Source organism: Meleagris gallopavo, chromosome 12 (genome assembly GCF_905368555.1).
Source record: "Meleagris gallopavo chromosome 12, MGAL_WU_HG_1.1, whole genome shotgun sequence".
NCBI lineage: Eukaryota > Metazoa > Chordata > Aves > Galliformes > Phasianidae > Meleagris > Meleagris gallopavo.
The window spans coordinates 6,095,841-6,122,352 of record NC_139415.1 but is presented as its reverse complement, the minus strand read 5'-3'; the positions used below and the strand labels follow the sequence as shown (position 1 = coordinate 6,122,352).

The 26,512-nt window shown below is 43.8% G+C and overlaps 1 protein-coding gene and 1 long non-coding RNA gene across 3 annotated transcripts in view; one reads left to right on the top strand and one right to left on the bottom strand.

The window, feature by feature from the left end:
• The window catches only part of MYO1E (myosin IE), an 83,906-nt gene extending 60,949 nt beyond the window's left edge, over positions 1–22,957 (bottom strand). Inside the window, exon 1 of one of the 2 annotated variants that reach the window (XM_085234285.1) lies at positions 22,691–22,957. In XM_085234285.1, coding sequence (XP_085090411.1) covers positions 22,691–22,942 — 252 coding nt within the window. In that variant the 5' untranslated portion in view covers positions 22,943–22,957. Of the gene's footprint in view, positions 1–22,337; positions 22,474–22,690 lie in introns of those variants that run through there. The other variant, XM_085234286.1, reaches the window with a different exon arrangement.
• On the top strand, positions 21,941–23,762 carry LOC146543541 (uncharacterized). Its single transcript, XR_014885974.1, has 2 exons — positions 21,941–22,129; positions 22,235–23,762. It is a non-coding gene; the product is annotated as an uncharacterized LOC146543541 (long non-coding RNA).
• The last annotated feature ends 2,750 nt before the right edge of the window (positions 23,763–26,512 follow it).

Sequence of the window (26,512 nt, the reverse complement as noted above, 5' to 3'; positions counted from 1 at the left end):
CAGAGGGGCAGTCTGACAAAATGGCGTTTGACATGGAAGTGTGTATGAAGCAGAAGGATAGAATTTAATTCTTCCATGTGGAAGAAATAGCACTCATTGACATTTGTTGATGCTCACTGAACAGTTTTTAAGGGGACCAACCAGGGGATGTGAGCACAGCAAGGCAGCCTGCTTCAGCAGTGGTGACAGTGGGTCACCTCCACTGGTGCAGTTGTTCATGGGTAGCATGCAGTGTCCCACTCGGTACTGGCAAAAAAGCACAGCTAATGGGATGACTATGTGGAAAAATACTGTTTTGTAGCCAATAATTTGCTCTAGCAAATAGTGTTACTGTGCTCTGCATATCTGCTGTGGTTTCCATGGAAATAAGTAGGAAGCATTACCTTTCAGAGCAACCTACACGTGTGTGTGTGTGTGTATACACGTAGAAACTCTCCCATAGTCATGTGCCTGTGTGATCTCAGACTAGAAAAAAAGCTAACTATCATAACAGTCACAATAAAACAGCAAAAGTTGCAGCACAGCAGAAAACTGTGGCCAAGAATAGTTTTTGCACAACAGATACCAAGAAGCATCCTTGTGCTGACACCTCAAAACTTTATTAGTGTAATGCAGTGCTAAGATGTCTAAGTAAGACATGCCAAATTAAGTCTACTGCTGATTTATTAGTCTGCCCGCAGGACTACTCAGTGGCTCCACAGCAGCCTATTTTGAGATAGCAGCATCGATCTGCTCAGTTGGCACAACCACAGCATGCTCTCCTGTAGACACAGCACTGCAGCACTGCAGGTGAGGTAACCATTGCTGAACTGGGATGAGAGGGCATGGTTTGTTGAAGGCCTGAATGCAGAAATTCAGCACCTAAAGTTGAGTTTATCTGGGATTCTCCCACTTAAGTGGCTGTAAAAATGCCTGCTTTAACACTGTATGAAAGAGCCCCACAACACCCTCAGGCCACATTTGACAGCAGAGCTCAGGTATGCTAGGGCAGGAGGTGCTCACTGGGGCAGGCAGCAGGGGCCCAGGAGCAGGGGAGACTCCCATGTAAGAACTGCTTTCTGTGTTGTTTTAATTTCACAGGGTGCTGAGTAAACACATGCTAGAGGTTGTGGGACTACAGCAGCTTCCTGTTTACCCCCACGGTACTGACTCAGGACAACAGGGGAAAGGCTCAGGGAGAGCATTCACTCCCCTACCAGGAGCTGACAGCAGCACGCAAGCTGCCTGTGACTTAGCCTACAAATTCCTTTTTATTAGCTTTCCAGTTTTGCTATTCATGCAAAGAAGTCAGACTTGGCTTCAAAATGTGGTAGACTGTTAGATACATTGATTAAATCTTTATTTTAACTCTGGAAAAATCCAACCTTAATTTTTATTCCAGTTTTTGCAGAAACAGATGCTTTTTTTTTTTTTTTAATATTACATAACACAAGCAAGAATTCTTTTGAGCATCCCACTTCAGGGATCACTTACGCATCCATTTCCAAAGAATCAAACCCTACAAGTCCACACCATTCCCAAAAAGTTGTTTTTTAATCTAAAAGCAACAGGAAGCAAAATCTTGGAAAGGCAGCAAGCATCGGACCTGACAAATTTCACTCGGTGAGTAGCAAACTTTAGAAAGAAAGCTTCCCTTTCTCAGCTATACCTTCATTCCCATCGTGGTCTGCAAAGAGCCCACTGTGATTGCTCTGGGCCGAAGGCAGCAGGATCCCCCAGCAACCACACCAGAGCTCACAGGAACACCAGAGAGCACATTCTCCTGCCAGTAAGTTCCCCTTCTCACCCCACACCAAGGCTGTTAAGGTCCAGTTCAAAGAACTTTGCAGACCACCCTGGGTTTTCAGACACACATAAGAACCAAACCCAAGCACTCTCTCTTCTGCATGGTAAGTGGCAACTGCAGGAAAAGCCTAAGCTGCTCCAGGTAGAGATATGGAAGTGGGAACATACTGAATGAAAATACTTACTTGCTAGGGCTAATCTGCACAAGAAAATTCATCCCTTTGTCATGGATTGATTTCTATTTTAACCAATAAGGACACTACAGCAAGGCATAGTGACCCCACTGAGTGTAACCCAGAATGCTCTCATATCCAGACCACATACCCGTTATTCATATGGAAATTACAATTTGCCATCCTGCTAAATTTCTAGCATGTCTATTCGGTCAGCTCTGTAATAAGGGCAGCTTCATCAACAACGTGTAATAGCTTTATAGAATAACTAGCTTGTTTTCATTTAATACTTTGACTTTATTTCACTGACTTTTATTACAATCTTTTCCAAGTCAGTGAATAAGTTTCCAAATAACACGGCCTGCTTAAGATTTCATAAGGTTGTCATATCTTTTTCCTGTTATCTCTCATACTTTTAATTATTTACGGTAATTTTCATTAAGCTTGTATACCAACTCCACAGACTTCTACATTTCCATAACAATTCATAAGGCACTGAAAAGGAAAAAAGCCAAAGATGGATATACGTGATCTCTATTGGGTAAGTAGCACATTGCGTTTTCCAGTAAAGCTGATGTCCCAGAAAGATGGAAGCACAGAAATGCACAAAGAGCTCATTCCACTCTAGAGGAACACCAAGGTTGTTAGTTGAATTATTAAACAACTTCCAATACAACCTTTGACAGCTATGTAATCGGGTCTTTTTGGTTATTACACAGGCTGAAGCCATGTTTATGTTTGATCCCTAGAGCTGCATCCCCTAGCGTCTTCATCAACATAGTGCAGAAGTTCATTTAACAGGTTAAGCGACAGTTCCACTGACCTACAAAAGACAGCTTTTCACAAGAAACTGCTACTCTGCTCCTGAAGTTTGTGGGTTTCTTCCTTCTTGTTTTTGATTTTTTTTTTTTTTAATGTTAGAACGTTTAATGTAGATATTTAGCATTCAAATTATTGGAATAAGAAAACTAACAGAAAACTAGTTTAGACATCCAGCCCTTCATAGCTATAAGCTTTTAACAGATTACTGACAGCTGATTTCATTTGTAAACGAGTTTTTGTCATATCTGCTATAGAAAGCAATACCATCAGAATACATATTAGATGCAGTCTTGCAAATACTGATTTGGCATAATTATGTTTTAAGCAGGGACACCAGCCAAACAAGCACTGAATGTACTCCAACTGTGTTTTAATCGACTTTTAAAAAAGGCTTGTTTCACACAGCCAGTAGCTTTATCACCTATTTTTCAGAATTAAATACCCATTTATGCCTGTAAATCATTACTGCAAAGCCGCATCCGTTTCAAACGATCTCCTCTAAAGGGAAATAGCAGAAAAGTAAAAATCAGCCTCGGGAAAAAACAGAACTGCTATGTATACTGCAGAAAAATTACTGGAATTTTGTTTTAAAGCACGTCTGAAGTACAGCAGTTGGTACTGCATCTTCTGTCCCCTTCAATTTTTCCATAGCTAAGTCTGACCATGGCTTTCTATCAGAAAACTTAATGTTTTCTTCATTGAAGACACCTCATTAAACCGTAAGTTTGTTCAGTTCTAACACTCAAGAAAAGTGAAAAGATGCAAAGCATTCAAAAATTGAAACCCAGGCCAAGTGAATAATCTCAAGACTGTATTGATGCAAATCTCTTTTCAGTATTTTACATTCTACACTGTTCCCTTCTTCATCACCATCATCTGTTTCCCTATCAAGCTAGAGATTTAAGTCTTAGAAGAATTATTTTATTGGATAATAATTTTAAAATGATTAATCAGTAGCTTTCTTATAGCCTTTAACAGTAAAATTCTTTACTATCTTACCCTCAAACAGAAAGCTTGCTAGCTTTCATCTTAAGCAAATGCTTAACTTCACAATGAAAACTCAGAAAAAGTAAAATTCAAGCTAGATCATGTTACTTGTACTGAGGTCTCCAAATCTGAGAAAAAAATAAATCAGGAAAACATTTAAGTTTTAGATACACAATGGTCCAAAGACTTCGGCTTGCTAGGATTTGACACGAAGCCACTGAGCCCCAAATCAAACCCACAGAAACCAAGCAAACAAGAAAAAAAGAGTCATTAGAAGTGTGAACTAAAACCAGCTGAGTTTCACATAGTACTCAGCTACAAAACTCCAGCTGTATATTGACTTTACATCTAAGTTTCGCATTTCAATTAAGAAAGAGTACTCTTCTTCCCCACCCAGGCCCCACGCAGCCTGTACACAAAATAAAAAGGACATTGATAACCTAGCGTTTATCTGCTTTTAGCCATCTCAATACATTATATTCTGTTGAAGTCCTCAGAGGCAGCTTTTTTTTTTTTTTTTTTTTTTCCCCTATACTAAGTATATAAGCCCTTTTAAAATAAAGTTCTGGCTCAAAATGGCAAATTGTACTGATGCAGTTTTCCTACAAGTTTACATTCCTCATAACCCCTCAGAACCACAGGACAACTGTGACATAAATGCTGCCTTATTCTAGCTGGATGAGAACAGTACAATTAAAGTGGCAATAAACAAATGGACCCCAATGCCACACCAGCAGCTGTAGCTGGTCAGCAGGAGGGCACTGCCACAAACCCCTCAGCTGCACACATGCACCTTCGTCATGTAAGGTTACTACTTTGCCAAGAGGTATGTAGAGTTAAACCTAGTCTGATTTTCACTAACCCTGCACAGGTCTATCATGAACTCTGACAAATCCCCCCAATATGTTACTCCTTCAACACCAGTCTTTCTTCACATTCCTCACACCAGGGCTTGAAACTCTGAGGCACAAGTTGGACCAAGAACCAGAAGGAAAAAAAAATTCTAAGTAGTGAAGGGAGTCCCAGAAGCCATGCGTAAAAGCAGCTTCCTAAGAAAGAAATACTGACACACTCTCCAGACTCCCATGGTGCTGAGTCCAAGGGTTCAGCACATTCTAATTAGCCTTTGGATAACACCAACCCTACTGGTCCATTTCCAGGGCTTTCACTTCAGTCACTGGAACATATAAGGAGCTTTATTCAAATCTCTAACTCTGCTACTTACACAAGTGTGTTCTGCCCTTTTTCTTCCCTATGAGTGCTACCCATTTTTGCCTCATATGACCTTTGATTTTGTAAAGCAGCAGGCATCCATAGCACATAGCACATCTGGTTCTTGAGAATGGCTCAGGTGAACAGGCAGCTCCAACTCCTGCTTAAGCAACAGTCCAGAACCTAAGCCTTCTGCTATTTCAGAAATTAAAGGTAGATGTGTGCAGCAACAGAGACATTGCAGCTGACTGCTGACCATACTACCGTTCATTTTCTACTACTGCATATTCAGTGTCCTCCTCAGATTCCAGATTGATACGATTAGGTAAGATTCTTAGACTATCAAGAATTTGACTCAATGCCATAAATTTCTGGAGCACTGATCTGTTATGTTTGAAAACAAGGCACTGATGCAGTACATGCTGCTACACTTACAAAACGATTTCCACAAAAATCTATTTTTCCCATTGGGAAAAAAACAAAAAACACAACTAGTTATGAATTTACAGGAAAGCCCTTTCTTAGGGATCTCGAGTGGGTTTTTTTCCTCTACATAATCACAATTCCTTGTGACTGCTGTCAGTCACTCTTTTCAGCTGATCAATTAGAAAAAACCCTAACCTGCTCCTTGATACTATGCTATGCTAGCCATCATTCTAGCACAGCCTGAAGAAGTTAGTTACAAGTTTCCTAAAGATGGACAGACACCCTTTCAGCCTCTATGAATAAGCCTAACACAATACAAAAAAGACAGGGATCTCTTGGAAAGAGTCCAGCAGAGGGCCACAAAGATGGTGAAGGGCCTGGAGCATCTCCCCTATGAAGAAAGGCTAAGTGAACTGGGTCTGTTTAGCCTTGAGAAAAGACGACTGAGAGAGGACCTGATCCAGGTTTATAAATATCTGAGGTGTGGCGGGCAGAGTGGTGAAGCCAGTCTCTTTTCAGTGGTACGTGGAGACAGGACGAGGAGAAACGGACATAAGCTGCAGCATAGGAAGTTTCGCACGAATGTGCGTAAGAACTTCTTCACGGTGAGGGTGACGGAGCACTGGAACAGGCTGCCCAGGGAGGTTGTGGAGTCTCCTTCTCTGGAGATATTCAAGTCTCGCCTGGACGCCTACCTGTGCGACCTGGTGTAGGGAACCTGCTTTGGCAGGGGGGTTGGTCTCGATGATCTCTAGAGGTCCCTTCCAACCCCTACAATTCTGTGATTCTGTGAATACTCCAGTACAGCTCACTTCATAGCCAAGCTGTTTGTTCTGGGCCATAGCAGCCATACAAACCTGGTAACAACAACAACAAAAAAAAGCTAAACTGGAAACAAACGTGAAGTACATTGGAGCATTTTTTCCATGGAATAAAAACAACGCAGAAAGGGGGAAGATTTGGAGGGCACTCACTACACAGCGCTGAGGCCAGGCACGGTGCCAACCTTTACACAGACACAACGATTTTGTAGCACGTTTGTTTTTAAATGTTACTAGCCAGAGGTGAATAAAGGAAGGTGGTAAATCCCTTTTTAAACAGTTGCTTGAGGTTCTTTCTGGTACCATAAACAATGTGCAAACAAACTTTAACATGAATTATTCAACAGCTGGAGTACTGAAACTCATTCAAGCTTTTGAAGATGCAATTCCTCTAATTTCAGATTTAGCATTATAAAAGAACAAAGAACCATGAAACATCCAGCTATTTGTAATAGATTTTTTTTTAGGCTAAAGGAACAAGCTATTAGAAACATTCTTCAGTAGAATTTCTGGACTTGTATCATAAATGATGCGAACTGCCTTTTCTGCAGGTTGCATTGTGTTTAAATACAGAAACTAGTACCTAAAAACCCATGTACAGGGATGCCTTGTCAGATTATGTTCTGCACATCAACACCTCACTTCTCAATTCCCTATTAATTTTGTTTCATACATAGTATAATAAAACCTCATTCTGTTATTTCAGATGTCCATTGATATCACTTCATTGAAATCTAATTAAAAGCTGCAGTTTCAATGCTTTCTGCATTTCCTCCCATTCTGGCAGCCCTCAGATGTAGCTGTACACAAGGTGTGATGCTAGGCAAGAGTACACAGCTCTCAGCCACTCTGTTATCTCCCAATACCATTAATGCTCAGGGTTGGCTCATCTGGAGCAGGCCGTACACCCTTCTGAGGTCACTTGAGGACAGCACACTATCCTGCTGTGGGACTGTAAGCTTACTACTGAGAAGGAAAAGGCACGAGTTACGGAATACATCAGCTGTCCCAGCACACAGGCTGGGATGCGACATTGTACAATTAGTCATCTGGTGAAACAGGTTTGGAATTTACAAGCTCACTCACAACCCATACTGAAGCCACCACATACTTTGTTCGTATTCAGGTATATTAACAACCTGTTTTCTGCAAAGTTCTTTTAACACACAATTCTGTATCCTCTGGTGAAGCAACAGCGGAAAAATATACAGCACATGAGGCATGTGATCTCTAACTATCATAGCCTGTGCCTTTTTGGCTCTCCAACAAAACAGTATGATTGTTCACAATGTAGTTTTTCATACTTAATATGCAGCCAAACATGCCTCACCCAATTAATGAAAGCACTTCAACATCAGTAGCTTAAACAACTAAATCATTAGATACACAGATGTGCTTCTGCAGACCCCTTGCAATGCCTGACTGCCAGGACCTCTTACAGTACAAAAGCACAGGATGCAGACTGCAGCTATCATGCTTTGGAGTTTGCTCCTGTCAAATTTCATAATGTTTAGCAAGGTTTGGCTTTCTTAGTGTTTGCAAAGGAGAATACCAGGTGAAGCGCAGGACTCTACACAGCACACCAGTAATTTAGTCATTGATGAGTCCAAAACTACCCACTGGTTCTTCAGAAGGGCTATCATAAGGGAAAATATCTTTTAAATCAATTGTCAAAGAGATTTCAGTTATTTGTAGGGATTAAAGTTGCCACAGAACATTTTGCAAGAACAGATTTACTCTGGAATCCAGCCCTGAAGTCGTCATATTGCTTTTAGGAACTGTGTTAACCACAACTTCAAAAAGATACTGTCTGCATTTTAAGTTATACAGTAACAGTCTTGTGCTAGCATTACAGGAAGACTTTCCTGTATCATCTTCAACACACATCTGTCTGTGGTGTGCAGGCAGTATCTAATGGTAGATTTTTCCAAACTACTGGAGATGTTACCAGTGATGAACATCAATTTGTGCAAATGCGTGACAAATTGAATAGTGCATACATTTCAGTGTGCTGCTTTTAGAAATTCTCCAACACTCAGCAGCAGTTACTGCAAGGAGTACTAAGAAAATGAACACGTCTTAAGCTACTGTCTCAGAATAATAGCATTTAAATAATAACACAACCTACTCATAAACCAGGCTTGTGAAGGGAGTTGGATGTCCATTTTCTTCTCAACCCCCTCATTACAAAGCATAAAATAAAACTTCACCTGTCTTTACCACAAGCTACCCTTCACTGTGTGATGCACAGAACCCAGCACTTTTCAAAATATAAGTTTCAGCGTTTTCACCATTTAAGCACTACTGCCTGGGCAAAGTTAAATGTGTTTAGAACTGCTAGCGGAGGTGTAACTTATCTATGAGAGCGCATAGATATGTAAGATTTAAGCGAAATGCAAAAACCACATGCAGCCTGAAACAAAGTGGGGCAGCCCTGCGAGAGCTGCAGCAGAGGACAGGAAGAGATCGGCAAAGGCACATGGGAAGGAAAGGGTCTCCAAGGGAAAGCCTGGATGACAATCACAGACACCAACAGGGTGTGACAGCACACTTAGGCTGAATATTTCAAGGTCATGCACTGATCAACAGGAGGACAAGTACCAGTTTTCTACAGGAATCAGACGTTCTATCTGTACAGTTGGGAGGACTATTAGGGTGCTCCAGAAGGTGTAGAACTCTATATTGCAGCTGGACACAATGTACCTGGATCAAGCTAGGCTCCCACCACCTCTCCAGCCCAGACATGGCCATTCCCTCTTACATTCAATTCATTTTTCACCTTTCTGATTAACAAAGACCAGGAGATCAGCCTGCTGGGGATCCAGCGTACATCACATGGCAGAAGCACATTGTCTGTAAGAACTGGCACAGGAGTCCAGCCCTCTCACATACTGTGCAGTATTCAGGCACTTAAGAGCTATGCAACAGAGGCTGTGGCACCCATTAGGGAAATGCCCCCAGGTATATTCCCTTCTACTTCCTAATAGAAACAGCACCAGAAGAAAGCAGCATCCACAGAAAGAGTGATCATAGCTGTGGTACTCCACAGTAAAGTTCTCACATGCTGCTTCACTAGAGACTGAAAGACAGGAACAGAAATTAAGGAAGAAGATGCATATTTTAGTGCAGCTACCTTAAAAACAAACAAACAAACAAAAACAACAACAACCAACGACAGTAAGCACTCTCCTCTACCTACCATCTACCTACCAGTTCTGGTATCCTGTTTTGACTTGCCCTAGCTGACCCCAAAAGGAGGCTTTTACTCAGTTTTAGATCTTGAGTATATTCTAAAGTTGTCAACAGTACTAGCAACAATCTATGACTAAGCTTCTCAGTAAGGTAACACACCAAAAAAGTAAATGAGTTCACTTCAGGGAGGTGACTTCCAACCCTCCAAATTTTAAATGGCATATAATAAATACAAAACAAGCCCTAAAAGGACACACTTAGCTACATAATTTTTTTTTTAATTCTTCATTGTTCACGGTATCCTGTTACCAGCTTGGACATAATTTTAGCTACTAAATTGCTGCTTTTTTGTTTTGGCAATCAGATGATATTAACTTCCCCTTTGTTTTTTCCTTTCCTGTTTGTACACCTGCAGTCCCAATGAGAGCACAGCAACAGGATTAGTACCTCATAGCTAGCCCTGCATCCAAAAAGGGCAGAATGTCAGCACTTTCAAAGTCCTAGAGGGTGACAAGGCAAAGAAACAAATTTCCTTGAGTTCTAACTTGAAGATCTAACTGTGGTCCTCATGAAATTATTTTAAAATAAAACTGGATACTCCCCTAAAAGACTGGTGACTCTGGTTGCAAAATTCATGGCCTTGGCTACCTGACAAGGAGTAGCTTACAACCCAGTCACTGATTCTGGCCGCATTATAGTAGCAGACCAGGAAGAAGAGCTATACAAATAGTTAAATGGATTCTAGAGAAGTAAAAAGTTACCATTAGCAACTTCTACTGAAGACTTTTCCACTGTAACTTAGCAGCTGTTGAACTGCTCCTGAGTATCAGGGATTCAGTACAAACCATAACAGACTGGTTACAATCAGACTGCCTTGTCTCTTACAGCTCTAGGCTGAAAGCTAGCCAGCAAGAAAACTGACAGACACAGGACAAACAGCTTTTCATAGCTGCTCCATAGCACTTTATGCTTCTTTGGGAAGCTTCACCATTTTTGCCTGTTTCCCCATATAGGTCACCGACTAGCAACCCTCTGTTTGCTCTACAGAACATTCTAGGAGGAAAAAGCCTGCCAAATTGCTGCCAAGGAGGATTGTGCAGAGGATAACAGAACTGAGAAATCAGTAGGCAGAGAACTCCAGCTACTGGGAGTTCAAACCTTCAAAAAAGAAGGGACAAGAATTCATCACGGCTGCCAAAAGTTCCAGTTGCTTACTAAGTGACTATTAGCTACCCAACAGCAAAGCACTTGCACATGTTTTGATGAACAGGACTAATAGTCATTAAATCCATGCAGAAAAATACCATAAGCTTCTTTCTTCAAGAAGAAATTGTGTAATCTCACTGGAAAAAACAATAGCATCAGCCCATAGCTGCTGCTGTCACCCTAACTTCCAGGCACAAGGGTCACTCAGCCAGGAGAAAAGCAGAGACTGCATGCAGTGTTCCTGCTACCCAGACTCAGTGCAAAGAAAAATCTTCCTGCATAGCAGCAAAATGCACCTGCTAAATCTTCCCGTAATTTTAAAGTGTATTTTTAAGCATATTCTGGACTAAGGACAGACCCACATACCAGAAGAGTCAAGCAACAACCTACCTAATGACCACATGTACAATAACATCTCTGCCTGTACCATTAAGACATTATCTGAACACTGAAATTATGTGAAAACCTGCTTTCAGCAGGTCAGACTAAATAGTTATTCATGATTAATTCACTAAAGGGGTAATATACTTCTCTGTCACGCTCAAACTACTACCTTCAGATTCATCAGAACATCCTTATAGTGTCTGCAGACTCCTGAGTTATCTGCCTACACACTGAGAAGTACAAGTTGTACTGTCAACAGAGTCCAAATATACTTCCTGCAGCACTTGATTTCTTTCATATAGTGAAGACTGTTTTCAGAATAAACTGCACTGTAATTCCTTCCCATAAAAGAAACTATCAGGACTGGCAAAGGGTTACAGACTTAAAACTCTAAGACTTATCTTCTGTCACCAAAACTGGTCTCATTTGACAACTCTGAATTGCGTTCTGCTTTTCTGGTTGAGTTTCAGATTTTCATTCCTTATCTAGAATTGGTCATTTCTAGTTCTCCCAAGAACATATACAGAACAATTTAATTTTGGTTACCCTGATGTATGCAACTAAGGTTTAGTTAATCTGAATTTATGTACATACTGCAACACTTAGCAAGATCAGGACTCCTAAACTAAAAATTAAAGTCTGCTGTCTCAGAATTAAGGGGTATTTTTACAGATGAGCTACATGGAAGCAGGTAAAGCAGCCGGTTAGATCAGCAGGAAATAGGGAGTATGTTTCTAGAGATTAAAATGCTCTCCTGAAGTATACTGTGTTTGCTACTCATTCTAAGTATGGCTTTCTTCATTAGCGCCTGTTAATGAAACGAGGCTTTCAAATTGGGTTCCCCCTCTACACCAGATCTGTATTGGGAATACAGAAAACGATGTGAATTAATTCAATGACACAGGCTGCTCCAGAAGTAATGCCTCCCGTTTCTTTCCACGGAAGCTGCAACAAAGAGCACAGTAACACTAGTTGACAGAGCAAATTCTCAGCTACCGAACACTTCAACATAGTCACTACCATTAGCTAAGACTTTCTGCCAGCCATGAACAAGAGCCTGCAATGCCACACTCAAAAATCTGCATGGCCATCCAGAACACGGCTTGTCTTTCATGTCACTGTCACCACTGCTGCAATGCACCAACCACCACCTCACTGTGCTGATGCCCGCTGGTTCATCAGTGGGTATCATTTTTCCCCACATGAAGGAATTCAGTTCTACACCTTTGCTTCATGTGCACTTCCCTGTCAGACACCATTCTGTCAGACTGTTCCTCTGCTGCCATCTGTCACACAGCAACAACATGTAATGGAATACTGGTGGGAAGGTTCAACTTCTACTGCCATAACACCAACATCCATCTCTGACATCATGGGCCAACACAATAAAACAGGAGACATTATTTTCAGAGCTGCCCTCATATATAAAGGAACAAAAAGCAATATAGGAGATGCAACAGACTTTTACACTTATTTATTCTTTCCTCTTCCACTATCAGTAGTTAAAAGCCAAACGTTTATTTCGTAACAAGTACTTTATAACCTCCACTAATTCCAATCCTACTCTTAATGTAATTTTAAATGACCCTACTAATGCACAGTGCTAATGGAATCTAACAAAGAAGGACTTATAAATATGTAAATACAAGCTTTTACTGTTCTAATGAAGCAAACATTTATCTTAATCCTCTTCACTCTACTAGAGCTACCTGATTGCTTAGCATCTCTATGATTCTATGTAGAAAACTGCACTGTATGCAACTACAAGGAAAATAAGCCTGACGTGGCCATTTAAAGATAAGTCCATAGTTTAAGGAGGTCTGGTTTTTCCAGAAACACTATCATCCATTACTTAATGAGGAAGGATACTCATTTTGTCTGGAATTATACCAAATACGGGAATAACTATTCACTGTTCTTTTGTTTCCTCTGAAGTGTTCCTAGAATGAACCAAGAATAAAAGCACAAGCTAAACTACAGGAAGAAACCACTGTTGGTCATCAACTTATTCTGCATACTGAGATCAGGTCACTGGGGACTGGGTGTGCTGGTATTTCAGACAGTAAGAGCCCTAGAACCAGAAATCCTACTTATCACTAGAACAGCTTTAAAGAGTAGTACTCATGGGAATAGCTCTAAGAATTTTGGAAAAGTCAGCTGGGTAACTGGCACTGTAAATCGGTAAACTGTTCCTTTCCACATAAAAACTGAAAGTTAACAATACTACTTATCTACACAGAATAATCAGTCCCATTCTGTACTATGGTATGCCACTTAAGTTTAACCACTCTGTAGCCTCACAGTAGGTTCAACTGACATATTCCTGAGGCTGAGGCCAAGATCTGTGAAGTCTGTAATGTGAAGTTCTGTAGAGAACTGTTTGAAGGCAGCTTTAAGCTAGAACAGATGAGCCTCTGTTATTGCATGGACTTTTTTTTTTCCAAACCATAACAATTTCAGTTGTATCAAATTTAAATTTAATTAACTGTAGAGCATCATACACACTGATTTAATTGCTATTTAAAGCAAATATCAAATTGGGCAAATTATTTTCTCCAGTAGGTTGGATCTAGTTCTTTATTGCCATACAGATATGAATTATTACACAGTGCTGTAAGACAAGAATGACTGTTACAGACAAGTACCCTTAAGTCATTTAAAACACAGATTAGCATTTGAGTTCATAAAGACAGTTACTGAGCATAAGTAGACCCAACACAGCCTGAGTTTCACATTCAAGCACCAATATATCCTTTTTCACTTGAGTAGGTATGCTTCTAATTGATCTGCTCAACACCTATCCCTGTCCTTTCACAGGAAAGAGACCGTGCCTTGACCTCTGTAATCACAACCCAATGCAGAGACCGCAGCAGCATCAGAAAACAACGGCAGTGGCCTCGCCTACAATGAAGTCATCTTGCCTCCTCCCACATAGCTCTGCTTTAAAGAGGAGTGCAGATTTCGCTTATTAAGGGCCAAATTCTGCATCAGACATCTGTAGAAGTATGCCGTGTCACATCAGAATCTCTGAACAATAACATTTAAGATCATTTCTTTTCTTCCTAGCCATGCCACGCTTAATTCAGGCTTTTAAAATAAAAATACACCCACACAACCCATAACAAATAGCACAGTCTATAGAAGTTATTCCAACTCCAACTTTAAGAGCCCAGATTACTTGCTGATAGTCCATTCCCATGAAGTAGGGCTTCCAACAGAACTACATGGGTCTTCACAGTGTTCTGGGAAGCTGAACATAACCCTGAGAAGCACAGAAGCCCCTATCACATTCCCCCTCACACCAACACTGCATGCCAACACCATCCCTGACTACCACAACCAGCACACACTGGCTCTAGGCATTAGGAGCTCCTAGTATTCAAGGAAGAAGCAGAAAGATGCTTTGAAGAGCCACCAGCCACTGCAGAGCAAGCAAAAGGAATAAAAGGCTAACAACACAGAGACCAGTCAGGACCCAACTGATGCACTTTTAGCACTCCCGCTGCAAGCATCTCTGCAGGCTCAATGGTGCTAGCACACTGCAGTAGGCCCACACTTCCACCTCCAACCAGGGCCATCCAGCTACAGAAGGTCATCTCACGCCATGTGCCCAAGTTGTGTAGGTTACACAGAACAGCCAGGATCCAAAATGCACTACTGTAAGAAGTTATTTTGACCTTCGCACTGCAAAGACCAGAATATTTTGGTAGGGATCTTTGGCTTGTTGAATCTAGCAATTACTGACCAAGATAGTAGCTCCCAGTGTGTATTTAAAGTCAAGGGGAAGCACTGAAAAAGGCCTAGGAGACTACCAAGAGAACAGCAACAGCTCCTGGAAACACAGCTGTGAATAAGGCCCAGTTTACGGGGGAAGGGAGGTAAAGCAAAAAATTAGCTGAAATAATTCTGTATTAATGAAACTACTTTTGCATTTTAATTTACAGTCAAATATCTTTTTTTAATTTGTATTTTATTCTTGATTTGCTTGAATCCATAAGTCTACACAGACAGTTGCAGCAGGATATTTTGCCCATAAAGATGGTGGATGCATCATCCCTGGAGACAGACATGGTCAGGCTGGACCAGGCTCTGAGCATCCTGACTCCTGTTCATGGCAGGAGAGATTAAGGGTACCTTCCAACTCAAATGACTATGATTATACGTTATGTGGTATAGAAGCCATATGTTACAAAATCGTTATACTATAATACGTCAGTTTCCACACTACCCAGAATTTCCCTCAATAGGAATGCTGTGTCTAGTCTGTAACATGCTTCCACAGAATCTGTACTATCAAGAATCAACATGAAGATTACAAAACTAGAAATGACATGATGTAATACAACAGATCTCTGTGACTAATTAGTATGTCCCCTAGATAGTCAAGTTCTATCACTAGCTTGTTCAAAAATACCAGACTTCTTGATCCATATTTAGATGGCAATCTAAATGGGTAGAAAACAAGAAAAAATAAAGCCAATGACACATGATTTTGTGCAATTATTAGGAAAATATTGTAGAATTATTTCATAATTCAGAGTAGGTAGACACCTAAGTACCTCAGTGCTGAAAAAGCACAAATGTGCGGACCTGTAGCTTTTACCCTTTCCGGAATGAATCTCATCAAGTTGGAAAAACTCTCATTTAACACTATCTGTACCAGAAGCATGACTCTTCAAATATTGTTAAGTTTTCTTGTATCTAAAGAAAGGACAAATGTGTATGTGGAATACAATCAGAAGCACAGTATAAGAAAACAAATTACTCTGCAACTGACCAACACACAAACCGAATTTTTCTCATACTGAAAGAAGACAAGTGCTCTCACTTAAGGGCATGCACTTGCCTTTGAGTACCACAAAAAGGCAGTTAAGATTAGATCCAATGAAAATACAAGCTCTCAAGCTTCACTACAGCTCAAGAACACTGCTTTCACTTAAATATTTTACAGTTCATATACTGCAACAGCTCAATTTTTGGGCTACCGATTACAGATTTCTAAAGGAACTCAGTACACATCCAGAGAAATACAATAGCAATAATGCAGTAGATACATAGGGCAACCTTTGTCCTTGGAACCATCCTACCAGCCCAGCCCAAAGGGATAGTACTTTCATACCAAAAAGCTGTTGGCATACAGGGGTCACAGCCCAAGGGATTTCAGTTCAGATGCTGTAGCAGTATTTGAAAAAGAAATTAAAATACTTTGAACAAGCATAATTCATCTACAAAGCTGAGTAGCACAGGGTTAAGATTCAACTGCAAAAGCAAATTCGGAAGTGCTTGGGCATTGCACAGACTTCAAACCCTCAAGGCAGAAAAAAAACAAAAAGACAAATTCTTGACTACCACTTGGCAATGCAAATGTATTACTGACAAAAAGCCTTGATTTCCATCTTCTGTATTTATGCTATTAGCAATATGCGGCTCAAAGCACAGGAAAAGACATAAATCAGTACAAAAAAAAAAAAAAAAAAAAAAAAAAAAAAAAAACAGCAGCAATGGTGAATGGCCTAGAATTTAAAGCCTCTCAAATGCTGTGGAATGTTAGATTGAAAACAGAAGACTCTCCTAGGTGCCGGATCAAACATCTGGCAGTGTGTTAGTTCATAAGACATGAGCACGAAAGATTTAAAATCTTGAGTGTTAAGAACATTTGCCAGAGTGGAGATGCCATATTTTACAAGTGATATCAGGCTGCACTGTTCAGACTTGACCACGGCTTCCACACTTAAATTAGACACAGCTGACAGAAAACTGGTTGCAGACTCAAACTCAGCTGATGAAGGTGATTCAGTGAGTGGTTCAGTGAGCTGGCAGAGAAAAACCCTCACACTTCCTGTTCTAGAACAAGTGCAGCTAGTCACTGTAAGACTGCTAGCTCTGTCTGATGGGTGCCAAAAACACATTTATTTAGACTTCAGACTGCCGAACAAAGCATCAGAACAGCTTCTAGAAGAACATGGTTTTGTTTAAAGCATTTTTGTTCCGTTTTTTTGTGAGGTAGGTTAAATAAATACCCAGCTGTCATCATCCCACCTTAAGTGGGTGTGCTTCCACATTGCTGCCAACAGCCAGAAGCCACTTCCACCAGTGATACCTGCGGCAGCTGAAGTCACAGCTGGCAGGAAAGCGGCACACAGACCTGTGGGCAGTCTGCTGCACTTCCAGACCTGCAACAACTGAGAAGCATGCTGAAGGTCTGCTAACTTTTAAATGAACTTATAAGTATAGGACAGTTGTTGAACTTGTTTTCTTATGTCAGTAGACAACTCCTCAGACATCGCAGTTCCCCTCAAGTGTCCTTTCCAATAGGCACCACTCCTACTGAAGATACTCCGACTCACACTCCAACAACCTGCACTGCTTTCCTTGACAGCTCTTCATTGGCTTTACTCAAAAGAACAGTCTCAGCTTCAAGTCAAAACTTTAAAACCCGAACAGCTCATGAACCCAACTCACCAATAGCTTTAACAGCAGCTAAATGTCTGTCTTTGAAAAGGGTCCCTTAACCACCCCTCCTGCTAGGCTATCTACACACATCTTGAGCTCAGATGTACTTGTTGCTGTACATGAGGGGTAACTCCAGACTCACGCACACATTTATACTGAGCAAGTTTTATTACGTGAGGATCACCATTCAGAAATACTTTACCCTGAGTAAGAACCCTTTTCCCACATAGCAATGACTTGGTCAAGCTGAAGTAAGGGATTTCCCTGTGCTGCCCAGACACACTGCACACCTGCTCTCCCCAGAGGGTACTGCACTGCCACAGAGGTGGGGCAGGAGAAAGGGAGGAAGTCAGAAGGTGGTGCACAGGAGAACTGGGTGAGGATGAGTCAGGAGGTGAGCAACAGCCGTACTTCCTGGGCAGGACAGCCAGAGCATCTCAGGAACGCGGTGGATGCAAGAGGTGGGAGCAGCTGAACCCAGGGAGGCTTGTCTGAAAGGCAGCTCTTACAGCAGAGACCACAGTGCAACAGCAGGCTGCTGGGCTGGAACAAGGGCCCAGCAAGGAGGGGAGCACAAGGCCCAACCAACTCAGAACAAAACAGCTCTTGGTTCTGATATCACAAAACGGAGAAAGTGTGTTGACTGTGGCATTTCTGTGATACTTTTGAATACTTTTATGCCCATGTAGTAGAAATAATAGAAGCCAAACAACACACAACAGCTAACAGAGTCCACTGGTTGCACAAGTTAGCAAGTAGCCCACGCAGCTTCTGCACTCCCAAGTAGTAGAGACACTTCCACGAGGGTAATAACAACACTGCAGTCTGCCAAGGAGTTTCTTGGATAACAGGACAACAGGGAAGCAACTGAACTTCAACAGATAAGAATAGGCTTAAGAGAACCTTTTCTCTCCAAAGGGTCTATCCCTGTGTGCTGATGTAAGCCTCTCACACTATTTAATCAAAATCTTGAATATGCAAAGTGTCTTTGTTCAGAAAGTCAGCAACAGCACAAGCCAGTGCTTTCTTGCCAAGGTAGGCCTGATTATTTCTGGTTTTGTACAGGGGTTGGACTACTCTCCAAATACTTATTTTTGTAAAACAAACATACGCACCAGTTCTGAGAACTGCTGCTTTGATTTTTCCCCCATTCCCTCAAGTTCTGAGCCATCAGCTCCCGGAACAACAACTGCTTTAATTAGGCACAAAATCCCCTCTAACACAGCTTTAATGCTTCCCAGTAGTAGCACACCATCTAGATCTAGAAACCAGGTTCAAAAAAAAAAAACAACCAGACTGATGTATTGCATTACAACAGCACTTTAGAAAAAGGAAACACAGATTTGTCACATATAAGCCATGTGTTGTGGCAGCAACCAGAACCAAAAGGTAAGCAAGAAATCTGACAACTAATAAGCTGACACAGTAAGCGTGATCCCAGGCGGGTCTCTATCAGCAGAATCACTGCAATTTATGCCAGAACACTGTATTTTAAGCACAGTAAGCTCATTCCCAGGGTTGCACAAGGTCCTTGGCAAAGTAAATACAAGAGCCAGAAATTTAGCAAAAAAGATGACCTCTTACCTTTTCATTCCCTTCCTTACCAGATGCTGCAACTGAATTCAATCAAAGGATTGTTTTGTAGATCTAAGTGTTTATTTACATGTTAATTGTTACACATTAGTAATACATACAATCTTAAGTGGCAGATCTAAACATACAAACATTTCTGATGCTGAAACTAGGAATAGAAAAATACAATAAATCCTTTCTCCTCAGATATAACCTGGATGGGACCACACATGACCTTTTACATCAGTGTCACTGTCTTAATTCCTAGGTGCTGGGAAGAAATCAAACCAGTATTGCCAAAAGAAAAATAAACAGTTAATGTCATTACAAAAGGAGGTGAGAAAACTTCTCCAAAGATGTGTGCAACTGCTTAGTGCTTCAAGTGTGACAACGTACTTCAAGATGAGGTTATTGCTAACGTTCTCACTGAGAACTTTTTGGGAACAGGCAAGTTGAGCTGACACTTTCACTTGCTAGCTGTCACAGCAGCTCAAAGAAGACCGTCTCAGCTTTCCCCTCCCATACATGCAGCAACATCTTAAGACCAAGGCAGTAAGACTGGGGCAATTACCCCTTACTTCAAGCTAAGAGAAATGCCTGTAAAGAGTTTAGTTACAAGCTACTAATGCCATTCTCACCCCATTTCCCTTACTATAAAGTAGTTACACAGAGACAGGAAAAAAAAGCAATTCTGGAAGGCAAAGACTTAAGAAAGTGTTCAGGACGTACATAATACACGTCACATGTTCAGTTTTTATTAGCTGCATTTGGATAGTATTCTGCCTACACTAATGTTTTCTGAAGTCTGCTAACATGCACCATATATCTATAAACTGTTCTAGAGGTCCAGACTAGCAAGAAGCAGAGAGAATATGCACAGTGCAGATTTAAATCAAACTCAAGGATGAATTACTAGTTTTGCTACTGAACATGCTACTGTGTTTTGCTCTATTTTATGTATCAGCCAGACGGGAATACCATATAGCTGGAAGATTTTCCTGTGAATGCACCTCTAGACATAATGCAAAGCACATGCTGCTGCCCTCCCTGCTATCCCACTTTTGGCAGAGAGCAAGGTTTGAGCTTATGCTACTGTCTGCAGCACCAGACAGGAAAGCACTCTTCAAATACAGAAACATCAGTCTCTTGCCTGAGAATTTCATACAGGAAGAAAATGTAAGATGGTATATTTAAGACAGTATAAGGTCCCTTACACAAATTATTTTAGGACCAAACCCTGAAGCCAAGCAAGTCCTTTCAGGGCAACTAAGAAATACCATTTCTGCACTTTTCTGAGCGCTATGTGTAACCAAGACACGCTCAGCATCATGCTGGATTGAACAATAAATATTTGACCTCTACTCATATCAAGCTGTTTTGAAATTAGGCATCATCTGGTTCCAAGGTCCTGCCATGGGAAGGGTGGTTTCCACCCCCCACATCAGGCTGACCAAGGGCCCCAACCAACTTGGCTGTGAACACTCTTAAGGATGGGACATCCATAGCTTCTCCGGGCAGCCTGTACCAGGGCCTCGCCATGTGAAGAATTCCTTACTTACAGATATTAGGAGGAAGTCCTTGCCCAGAGAGTCAGTCTATGGATGCCCCAGCCCTGAAGGCAGCGAAGGCCACATTGGTTGGAGCCCGGGGCAGCCTGACCTGGAGGCTGGCAACCCTGTTGACAGTAATGGTATGGAATTCGGATGATCATTAAGGTCCCTTCCAACCCAGCCATTCTGTGATTCTACACCCTTGAATTTAAAAAGCTGAAATGCAAAGTTTAACAAAAGGAATGCATTCCAGTAGTTACCAGTTATCAGTTCCTTAAAGCTGTCAGATGTAGGGCAGTTTCACCCTGCTGTTTTTCACTCCCACACCTCATACTGCAGCAAACAGCCACAGAACAGCTCACCCATTCCATGATTGCGGAACTCCTTCTGAAACCACACCACTAACTAGATATAGATATTGACCTGGATTAAAAATAAACCAGCAAAAAAGAGCACACATATTGCTGAGCTGCACACAGCTGCACGGCCCCACCAGCAGACATAAGAAGGGCACAATGGCTGAAAGAGGAATATTTGCACAAGTGTCACCATCACATGCTCTGCTATATCAAAGTGCCTGAACAGCACAAAACAAATGCATCTGAAGTCAGTACTAGCATTTTTCCCCCTCCAAAGAAATCAAAGCTGTCAAGAGGGAAAAAAAAAAAAAAAAAAAAAAAAAAGGGGAAATAACTTCTCAAAGAGCTCAGAAAAGCATATAAAGTTTCAGGATGCGAGTGGTGTGATTCACACTGGTAACAAGCCATTAGAAATCCTGGCAGATAGCCCTGCTGCCAGCTGGTTACACAGAGCTACCTGCTGAAGGGTCACCAACTGCTGCCTGCAGAGAGCTCTGAGACAAAGCAGTACTTGTAAAACAACAATCTTTTTACTGGCTGGATTGTAATGGCCGCATAAGAACAATCACAGAAGTACTCATGTGATTCAGGACTACTTCAATACCAAATCAAAACCACAACGATAGTGGCCCGAACAGCTCCCAGAAGAGGATAACTTGTGTCAGACATTAATTCCCTCAGTTTGAAAAAGTAAAATCGGTTGAGCGTGTTACTGCTTCCTAGTTACACTTATTGACAAGAACCATATTCAGTCCTTTCGTTGGAAGGGAACCGCTGGGGCCCGCTGCAAACTGACCGTAGGGAGAGGTGCGCTGATCTGAGCAGCACCGGCAGCGGTCAGGCAGCTCCGGCACCAGGCAGCCCCGGCCTCACCCAGCGCCCAGCAGCATCCGCACAGCAATCACAGCCGGGAGCCCACAGGTGCCACAATCGTCCCTGACGTAAAGAGCACCGCGAAACAAAGGTGAGGGCAAAGGCCGATTGCAATCTCCAAGTAAACAATCAGCTCACGGCCGGCACGCGGGCCTCTCCCTCCCAAAGCCCGTCGCCAAGAGCAGGACTGCAGCGGGCGGGGAGCCGAGCCGTGCCATCCCATCCCCTCCGTGGGGCAGGAATCCCGGCCCCCGAGCCCCGCAGCGCTGTATTTGCACAGCGAACGGCAGAGCCCCGACTGCCGCCGGGCACAGGTGTGCGGGGCCGCGCCCGGGCAGGTGGGGCCGGGAGGGGGGAGGGGATGTCAGAGCGCACCCCCACCTGTAGCAGCAGGAGCACAAAAGTTTTTCTTTTTACAGTGCCTTTACTCAGATCTTCAGGGCTCCGCTTCAGAACCGCGCTCATAACCAATGACTTACTTTCAGCCCGGTTAGTTACCATACCGGAGTTCTCACTACTTACTCCAAGTCCTCCGCACGGGGAATCGGAGTCACACCTGCGTTACTCCATTCCGAAACCTATGACGAACCGGCAGGAGCCGGCGGCGACCGGCAAGACAAACTCAGCTGCGGACCCCGGCCCGCCCGGCCCGCCACACCCCTCGGCCCCCGCCCGGCAGCTCGCTGCGCGGACCGTCCCCGGCACGGCACGGGGGGCACGCGGACCCGGCACACCCCAGCGCCCCGGGAGGGGAGCTCCGAGCACCGCCGGTGCCGCCCCTCGCCGGCCGCGGGTCTCGGATCGACGGCGTCACCGCGCGCACCCCGCCTCCCCGGCGGGACCCCGCGGAACGAACCGCCCCGGCCCGCGCCTACCATCGCGGCTCCCGCGCTGCGCTGCCCACGGCTCCGTTTAGACGCGCCGGCGCCCCGGGACGGACGAGGCCGGTGGCGGGCCCGCCCCCCGCGTGCGGGGCGGGGCGGACGGGCGGGGAGCGCCGGGACTCGCGGCAGACGGGGCAGGGCCGAGCGGCGCGGGTGGCTGCCCCTTCCTGGCCGCGCGGGCGCCGTGTCCATAAATGGAGAACTCGGCACGGCGCAGCCAATGGCCGCGCGGCGGAACGTCATTCCCTGAGGGAATCCCGACGCGGCCCCTCGCGCCCCGCCCGTTGCCCGCCGCCCTGCGGGGCCCGGGGGCACCGGCAGCACCGTGCCCTCCTCCTCCCACGTGAACGACCCGCAGGGCCGCACGTCTCAGCCCGCCGGAAAGCTCTCAACTTTTTGCCGCGTGCCCCTCGCGAGCGGAAGAGCCGAGCAGCTCCCGCTGCCAGCGCCGCTCCCGGGCCGCGGGGCGACTGCAGCGGCGATACCGCAGCCCGGCGGCCCCTCACCGTCCGTCCGTCCCTCTCCCGGAGCGCCCGGCAAAGCGCTCCCGACAGGTGCATGGCTTCTTATTTTTGCATCATTCTCTATTGCTGGCAGTAAGCAGAGAGCGAAAGCCGCATCGCGCTCGGACAAAACGGGTGTGCCTGGCGCTGCATCGGGACGTGGGGCTGTGATGAAAAACAGTGAAGAGCCGCAAGCACCCAGAGAGCAGGAATAGGGGAGGCACGACAAAGGGAACCCACATCAGCATTACTGATTTTTCTGTTTGCTTCGGATGCGGGTGTTTGTAATGCCTGGTTTGCAGTTGCGTGTAGGTACACACGGGCATCTTTGTAACAAGTTATGAAAAAAACACAGAAATTACATTACAGAAGAGCACTCAAGAAGTGTCTCAGCATAGGACAGCCAGCTGAGAGTAGTGCTGCTAGGGCCCAGCCGTTCCCAAAGCACTCCCAGAGGACTACTAACAAAAATTTTAGGGCCAAAGTTGTCCTCGCTCTGCACCAACCTTTGCGCACCAAGCACAGTCTATTTTACAATAAACTCTTTTCATGCTTTTAAATGTAGCGGTTTACTTCTGCTTGTTTTAATGATAAACATGGAATTCCCAGGCTGGCTGTACGGAGTGAATGACACTTATTCACCACCCAGCTCAGCAGCAGGGAGGCATTTCCCTTATGATGGCCGCAGTACGCAGAGCGGCCAGTGTGCCTGAGCTGCTCAGGCCAACCTGCACTGCGCTCAGCTGGGGAATCATAGAATTGCTCAGGTTGGAAAAAATCTTAAAGATTGAGTCCAACCACAACTAACTATACTGCCCTAACAACCACTGCTAAATCACATCCCCGAGCACCACATCCAAACGTTTTTTATACACATCCAGGGATGGTGACTCAACCACCTCCCTGGGGAGCCTATTCCAGTGCTTAACAACCCTTTCTTTAAAGAAGCTTTTCCTGATATCCAACCTAAACTTACCTTGGCACTTACTCTGAAGCCATTTCCTCTCATCCTTTCACCTGTCACCAGTGAGAAGAGACCAACCCTCCTCTCTCTGCAATCACCTTTCAGATACTGGAAGAGAGCAATAAAGTCTCCCCTCAGCCTCCTCTTCCCAGACTAAACAGCCCCAATTCCTTCAGTCTCTCCTCATAGGGCACATTCTCCAAGCCCTTCACAAGCCTTGTTGCCCTTTTTTGGACCTGCTCCAACACCACCGTGACCTTTCTGCACTGAGGTGCCCCAAACTGAACACAGCACTCGAAGTGAGGCCTCACCAGTGCTGAGTACAGGGGCAGGATGACTTCCCTCATCCTGCTCACCACACCATTCCTGATACAAGCCAGGATGCCATTGGCCTCCTTGGCCACCTGGGCACACTGCTGGCTCATATTCAGCCGACTGTCCGTCAGTACAACCAAGGTCCCATTCCATCAGGCAGCTTTCCAGCCACTTGCATCTGAAGGGGCTCCAGCAGAGCTAAGGAGGAGTTTGCATGGGGAAAACCCGCACACCTCTGCCCACTGCTGCCTGCACACAGCCAGCAGCTCTGGGTGGGAGCTGGGCTTCTGCTGAGCAGCTACAGACCGAACTGTTGGCAAAGGTACCACCTGTGGGAGCACAGTGGAATGCAGCTGCCCCTGCTCTTCCTTCTAAAAAGGTGTTCTGTGCTTCAGAAAGAAGGAGCTCTAATGTGAGTGATCAATCTGGAAAAGATCTGAAATTGTAGTGCAACAGACATTGCCCTGACCTTTAATTGACAAACACAGATGTCAGTGAGGAAAAAAATAAAGATGTTACTGCTTTTCAAATATATTTAGAGTAAGTTTTCTAAACCATGTATTTGTGTTCCATTGATCAGAATAATTTCATTAATCATTTAATTAATGCCTGTAGGCCACTAAAAATGGCTTAATGCCATTACTAAGACATCATCCACACAGTTAGAAAACCACAGAGCTGTTTTTTCTTAGAAAGATAAAGGATAGGAAAATAAATGGCATTAGACTGAGGGCATTTAACAAATTCATCGCAGATACTTCTGCTGGATCTGCGTTCCAAAGAACAAATACAGACTTCATCAGTCTTCACATTTTTTTTTACTAAAATGCAGCTGGCTTCATTCTGCCCTCAGTTACGCTCTGTGGTGTAGAGCGCTACTCGCAGAAAATGAAATAAGGATTCAACACTTCTTGTGAAATACAGGGAGAAATAAATAGCAAATACAAAACAAAACCAGAAGGTCTGACATTAAATGCAGCAGCATCACAGCAGTGATTAGGACAGGCTGTCCATGCAGGATGGCAACAGTGAAACTCTCCTTTCTCTAACAACATTGTGTCCCCCCTGCTCTGCTGGCCTCACACTAGGGAAGTTCGCAGCTCAATGTACTTGGTGCCACGTTCAAGGTGCCCTCTGACATATCACCAGAGGAGCATAGGAACAAGGCCAGCAGCTTCCTTCACCTGTTTCTTTGAGGAGAATCTCATAGCTCTTTTGCTCTAGGGCTCATTTGGAGAAGCCTCAGACTTAAAAGAGACTCTAAATTCATGGAGGTGAATATTTCTCCAGCTACAAACCAGGTATGAATGGGTGTTATTCTCTGGGCTAATAGGAACCTTCAGGAAAATAAATCTATTTGTTCATTATCAATTACACTGAAGATATAATTACATCAACTACAAGAGCTTAGCACTGCTTTAGTTAGAAGCATCAGGGAAGCAACATGACTATAAAAGCAATGGTCTTTGCCAACACACACTGACAGCAGTTTCTGTACAGGTCAGAGGGATGCTCTCACCAGTGCCCCGTTCCCAGCAGCCTAGCTGCAGGGCCTGCACTGCTGTGTGCTGCTGCCAAGGCAAAGTCTGCACAGAAAGGCACTGAGCACAGGCACACGGCTCAATGCTAACATCATGCTGCAGGAAGGATACAAACTCTATCTTTAAAACAAAATAACCTAAGCTGATCTACTGTAGGTGATGTTTTGCTCAGCTCTTACAGTCACATACATAGACAAGAGAACACAATATATACAGGCAGTTCTTTAACAAGAAAAATCCTGAACCAGGTGCATGACAACCACACAGCTGTGTGCAGTTAGCAAGGCATTTGCAGGGCTAGAGACAGCACCTGTGTACCCAGTGAGGTCAGCAGAAGGTCAGTGTTGGGAACTGACAACAGCCCCCACGGGGAAACCCATCACGGGGCAAAGCCGAGCTCTGCACATTGTTGCACGGTGGGTGGGCAGCAACACAAATGGAACCAGGACAGGTTCTGGTTGGGTGTAAAGGGAGCATCTCCCCATGTGCT